This window comes from Mangifera indica, chromosome 17, assembly GCF_011075055.1.
Source record: "Mangifera indica cultivar Alphonso chromosome 17, CATAS_Mindica_2.1, whole genome shotgun sequence".
In the NCBI taxonomy this organism is placed as follows: domain Eukaryota; kingdom Viridiplantae; phylum Streptophyta; class Magnoliopsida; order Sapindales; family Anacardiaceae; genus Mangifera; species Mangifera indica.
Window position 1 is genome coordinate 3,677,259 of NC_058153.1, and position 6,239 is coordinate 3,683,497.

General features: G+C 32.9%; 1 protein-coding gene across 1 annotated transcript; it reads right to left on the minus strand.

Annotated features, from left to right (window-relative positions):
• Positions 1-1,448: 1,448 nt before the first annotated feature.
• Positions 1,449-3,982, minus strand: LOC123200012 (transmembrane protein 258). The gene is made up of 4 exons (XM_044615087.1): positions 3,748-3,982; positions 3,551-3,651; positions 1,793-1,871; positions 1,449-1,696 (listed from the first exon to the last, which is right to left on the minus strand). Exons 1-4 carry the CDS (start codon positions 3,748-3,750, stop codon positions 1,649-1,651), a joined length of 231 nt encoding a protein of 76 aa, XP_044471022.1. The 5' UTR covers positions 3,751-3,982; the 3' UTR covers positions 1,449-1,648.
• Between the last annotated feature and the right edge of the window lie 2,257 nt (positions 3,983-6,239).

The following is a 6,239-nucleotide window of genomic DNA, read 5'->3' on the forward strand; positions in this document are numbered from 1 at the left end:
ATCAAAATATTATTTTAATTAAATATTTTGAAGACATGAAAAAATTTAACAAAATCAAAGATGGGAATATAAAAAGGCCAAAAGATTATTTCCACTCAAATATCTTGTTTTCTCAAGTTTTTATCTTTTGTCTTTAAAAATATCAAACACCTATTTATGAGTGGTTAAAGTTAATAAAATCCTAATCTCTTAAAATTTTATCTTTTTTTACCCCCTTAACCCTAAAAAATAACAATCTCCTTTATTAAGTTAAGCTTTGAAAAGTAACAATTTCTCCTTAGGATTTTTTTTCATTATCCAATGGCATTTTCGATGCTTCTTTAGTGGCACTTTTTTTTCTTTTTCTCTAATAGTCGCTCTCTCACCATCTCTCCCTTCGGCCAACAATCTTAAACCCGACAGAGACAATGTTTTGTTGGGAAAGACGAAACATCATCTCCTCAATGAAGACAAGATTTTTCGTCTTTTCAAACGAAGCTGAGAGTTCTTTCCGGTGTCAATTGACATCATTCAAGCTTCTAAATGAGAGAATCTTGGCTATTTGAGGGAGAGGAGATGTTGAAAGATATTCGTCACCAACAATGACATCGAAGGTTTAAAAACTAAACTCTAAAAAAGAAATGTCATTTTTTAAAACGTGAATTAAATGAAAACTTTTAATTTTTAGAGTTTTAAAATAGAGAAGGAGATTAAATTTTAGTTTATTTTTTATATTATAAATAAAATAACAATTTTAATCCTAATATTATTAACTTTAATCATTTATAGATGAATGTTTAGGATTTTCAAAAGTAAACAATAGAAACTTAGGAGAATAAATACTTTGGGTTGGCCATGTAAAAGAATGGTTGAAGGAAAATGGCTGGTAGAACAAAATTGGAGGCTGGATCAAAAACTGTCCACCGTGAACTGAAAAATATAAAAAAATGTCTAGACTGCAAACAACACAAGAATAACAACATCGAGGGGGTCATTTGATCTAAAGATCATACCCAGGCCTCATCGTCTACAAACTCCAAAACTTTTCACCTTCTTCGCACAACGAGAAGATCCAATTGCCTTTGCTCTCTCCAAAAACACACAGTAGATTGACACACCATTCCGTAGATATATTTTTAATTTTTAAACCATCTTTAAAAATTTAGATTATTTTTAAAATTTTAAATTCTTTTAAAGTTGTGCCAAGTCAACTTGTGAGTCAAATCTTAAAGCCCTGATACAATTCATAAAATTCATAGGCCTTAAACAACCCGATTTTGTGGGCAGTGCCAAAATTGAGAGGGATTAGTTATGTCGTGTGCTAACTCAATCCTTTTGACATGTCTATTTACTTGAGTAATAAAAGATACCTGATAAACCAAATAAAGTAATATTGAATAAATTTTTATTGCCCAATCAATCCTACCCCTATTATATAACCACAATTGAAATCTACAAAGCTAATTCCATTTGAGAACAACGAGTCCACTTCAACAGATTCCATTGCGTAATCAAATACACAAAGTTAGGCTTAAAACAAGTCCTCACTGTTATTGATGCAAATTACCTTAACCCAAAAATGTATTTAACTAACATTGTCAACCATATCATTCTTCATATATATCTGATTCTGCTTAAGCAAAATTATAACAGATTCAACATTTTTGAATTAAACATAAACGCCAGAAGCAAGCAGCAAGAATAAGGACCCAAAACCCTGCACCAAAAACATCAACATTAGATGTCAGCAATTAAACAAAACAATTTGTTATCTGTAAACAAATATTGACAAAAATGACATGATTATACATACTAGGAAGACAGATGCCACCGCTCCTGTTATAAGCTCTTTAGCAAGACTGCGATTTTGCCTAGAGGACGTTGCTTCATAACTGCAAATGACACAGTATTACAATTAACTAAACGGGGGTAAGGAAGACAACAATAAAACTATGTGAACCCCTTCTTAAATATACAAATAGATACATATTTAACGTATATCATTAAGTGATTGGATGATTTTGAATTAACGATAAAGTAACATCCAATTAAATCATGATACATTATGTGTATACTCATTCGTGCATTCAAAAAATGGGTATGTATAACATTGTTTGGAAGATAAACCACACAGAACTTCAGAGTTTAGATTGCTTAAACCCTACAGTAAAGGACGATGGTAATAGAGCTTCCAACCTTTGCACGTCAGTAAGATTTTCATAATAATATAAGGAAATTAAAACAAGACAAGAATTCTAACAGGATATAACCACAGTTAAATCAAGGGTGCCATTGATACAACATATTTAAATCATATAATTTGCTTTTGATACTCGAACTTCCTGCTCCTACCACCATAAAGAACTTAGTAGATGTATTTATGCCAAAAGGAAGTAAGCATATCATCAGGTGCAGTTCAACTGATACTACAGGGTGCACTTCTAACAGGGTGTATCATATCTGACTGACATCTTTTTATTAAGAAAAAGAATAACAAAAGATCCACCATCTCAAGCAGTTAAGCTACCCTAAATTTTTATTAGATTACCAAGCTAAATGAACTTGTGCTTCTCCCAGTTTTCAGCTTTGATGAGTGGTTCCCCCCAGTCAAATGAAAGAAGCACATTTATATTCATCGTTGTCAAATATAAAAATTTTAGAAGGAAACAACAAGATTAGTGACATTTAAGTCATTAGCAGCAATAAATGTTATACATCTTCAACGAGGGAAATCAAAAAGAAAAACAAAAATTGAAGGCAGAGAACTTGTGCAAGTCCTATGATCAACAAAAGAAGCCAAAGTACACACACACACACACAAAAGAAAAAGAGCGAAAAGTGAATTGCACCTTAGAAGGACTTTAACAGTTCACTCCCAGCATAGAATTATCCCAGTCACTCAGCAAACAATATAAACAAAGAAAAATATATTTGACTAACAAAATAAATTGTCTGTCAATGATTTAACCGTGCTAGAATATGAAGGCCAAAAACTATAAAGGTCACGATCCTACATCTCCATAGCACATGAAGAAATTAAACCAAGAGTGCTTAAACATAACCAACAGACAAAAAGCATAAACACATAATTTCCTAATAGTAACAGCTAAGATTAATTTAACCCTCTGGTAGATTTCATGTATCCCCTTTATCTTCTTTCAAAGTCAGTAACCATTATAATTCCATACACAAAATTTAAAACTAATATTCTTAGTTTCATTTTTTCCCTACTTTTTATGACCATGGTTCCAACAATTTCAAATGTTCCAATTCAATATGTATTGTGCATTTAGACTGCATAATGTAGGCAAAACGAAATTCAAATTCTATGGGAAACCAACCGATCCTTAAAAAATTGGAAAAAAGATCTAGACTATCCACCAGTCAGTCTAGATCTGCAAATCCAAACAAAAAAAAAATCAATGTAATATACCTAAAAGTGATCCGTTTTCAAATCAAAATAAAACCGGAAAAAAAAGGAAACAAAATCAATAAATATAACTCAATTGGTAGCAGAATTAAACAAAAATAAAAAGAAGAAAGAATTGTTCTGAGAGGAGAGCGAGTATACATGAAGAATGAAGCAGTAACGAGGAGACCAATCGACAGCATGAACACAGATAGGGTTGGGTACCACGCATCCGGAACTGGACTTGTAATGGGTTTTGGAGCCTTCAAAACAAGAACATCATCAGATATACAAAAACACATAACAAAGTTTTCACCTAACACTTTAGGCAGAGATGTTACCAATTACAAGGATTTTACCATGGCAGACGCTGGATAACAATCGGATCTCCCTCTTCTCGAATGATGTGGAGAGAATTCACGCGCCTGCGTTCTGAGTCTGAGAGCTGACTGCCGAGAGGTTTTGGTGTATATGCAGGAGTCAATTTGAGCACTTGTGTTTTCCAGTGCTCCGAGGCACACTATATGTTCGTGTTCTCTCACTGCTGGCCGTCGATATAAATCCTGAATTATTTTCCTTTATGAAATAAAAAAAGAAAAACCTATTACCATAACAGTTATAAATATAAAACAAATACGAATTATAATCACTTCTTGATGAGTTAATGATAGAATAAAACTAACAAATTTCAAGCCAATAAATGATATACATGTAAACTTAATTCCGTCTAAGGGTTGTAGAAATTTGAATCGGCAAACTATGAACATTGTGCGCATATCATGTGCATCCTATGATTACATATTTCAATTGAGTTCTTTTTATATCACAAATGACAATATTCTTTGTCATTTTGTGAGTTAGTTTCGTGTGTATTAGATATTTAAACCAACTTTTTTCTCGTTTGAGTGATATTAGATATTTCATCTTGCATCTAACATTTTGAAATACTGTTATTTATGGGTGTTTGTTCTACATTTTGATTATTTGTTCTTAAATAGCTTTCGAGGCCATAAACTAGAAGGATTCCACTTAAAAAATAGCTCAAAGAGAGCTTGAACTATTCTAAGTTGGAAGCCTAGAAACAAAGTGGAACTTGGTGTGAATGGCTTCGGTGTGAAAATAGGCTTTCGTCCGAGTGTTTGCGGGGAATTTATCTAGGCAAATTGTGAGTTTGTTCCAAAATGTCATAATAAATTAACATAACAATAAAGTCACGTCAAAAAGTGACTACTATCCCTAAAGCCATCAAATTTATATTGAACCATTCTCTCACAATCAAAAAACTGAGATAACTATTTGGCAAACATTAGCAAGAACGATATGCACAAAAACCCAAAAGCAAATAGATTTGAGAGAATGTTTAACCTTATATTGAACCATCATGACAAAAACCCAAAAGTATGAAAAGAGTATGTGATTGTATGATTTCGCAAGTATATCAAATATGTTTCCTCCAATATATTGACAATACTTCTGAAGACTCTATATAAAATGATCAAAACTAAAGTCACTTTTATGATAAATCTATAACAAAACAAAACCAATAAACCTCAAACAGACAATGAAAGACGTGAATGGCGTACACATAGGTTTAACCCGTTCAAGGGTGATATCATAGTGTTGTATGAGTTGCTATGTGCGTTGAAACACTAGACCTGTGACACTAAGACCACGAGCTTATTAAACTGTAAAAAAAAGGCTGCAACTGAAAAAAAGGTTAAATGAAATGTGCACTACTATAAATGCCTACAGTTGCAGAAGAGTGGCATAGCCCATGTTTTTAATATTTTTTTACTTTTAAGGTGAAACAAGTAATAGTGTAATGTGCGATATGATTGTTGAAACTCATCACATCAAAACAACTAGATAGAATGGAGCGTTAACATTATAAATGTTTCCATTTTTAAAGCTGGATGTGAAGCTTCCTAAATGCAACTTTTCAGTGCAAAACAGGTATAGATACAGAGCATCAAAATCCCAAATACTTGAAAACCAATTAATTTTCCTTTAAGTGACCTGATGTGGAGACTAGGACGCTATAATTAGTTAGTACAGAAAGGCCACCTTTTAATTCCACTGGCTGCAAAATCTGATATGAAAGAAGACCAATTGTGCTGTGACTTGGATACCAGAGAACATCAAGGCACTTGCTGGTTTTCTTCTGTCATGAGAATCATGAAGTACCCTCACCAGTGAACTGTAAGTCTAATTATATATACAGGTCAAATATGGAGCCAGTAGATATTTTTAAGATCAAAGAAGTAAATACAGGGTAGCATACATCACCCACGGACTAAGTGGCAACCATAGTGATATGATTGTTCACGACAATTCAGAACACAAAAGGTTGTCATTATGACTTCTATTCATTAAAATCATTGATTTGGATCAAATTCTTCAAACTGCTTCTTGAAATTTTCAGCTATGTTAACTTCCTCATCCTTGCCAGGCTTCCTCCAATCTGCCATCTCTTCAATGTTCAACAAGCCTGCCAAAACCTGCAAAGCATTCCATAACATACAATTTTATTGTTACAATTTTCCATCAATTGATTAGGCTCATTTCTTCAATAATATAATTGCACCTTTATGATAATTAGCTTCATATTATTTTAATATTTATTCATACACCAGAAAACTAATAACAGACTCTGATTAGATGAAATGTCAATGGTAATAATTCATCACCACCTACTTACCAAAAAATCTTCATCCCCAGCCAAGTAATTATTAAACAACGTATCTGTTACAGTCCTGGAAATATAGTTACCTGGAAAGCCAAACTGCTGCCTAAGTTTCCTGCTCAGTTCTCACAAATACCAGAATCCAGACACAACAACCAACCAAGGATG

Coding starts and splice junctions, on each gene's coding strand:
- LOC123200012 (XM_044615087.1), bottom strand. Junction 1,872..3,550: donor GTTACTGCTTCATTCTTCAT/GTATACTCGCTC, acceptor TGTCATTTGCAG/TTATGAAGCAACGTCCTCTA. Junction 1,697..1,792: donor CGGTGGCATCTGTCTTCCTA/GTATGTATAATC, acceptor TTTTTGGTGCAG/GGTTTTGGGTCCTTATTCTT.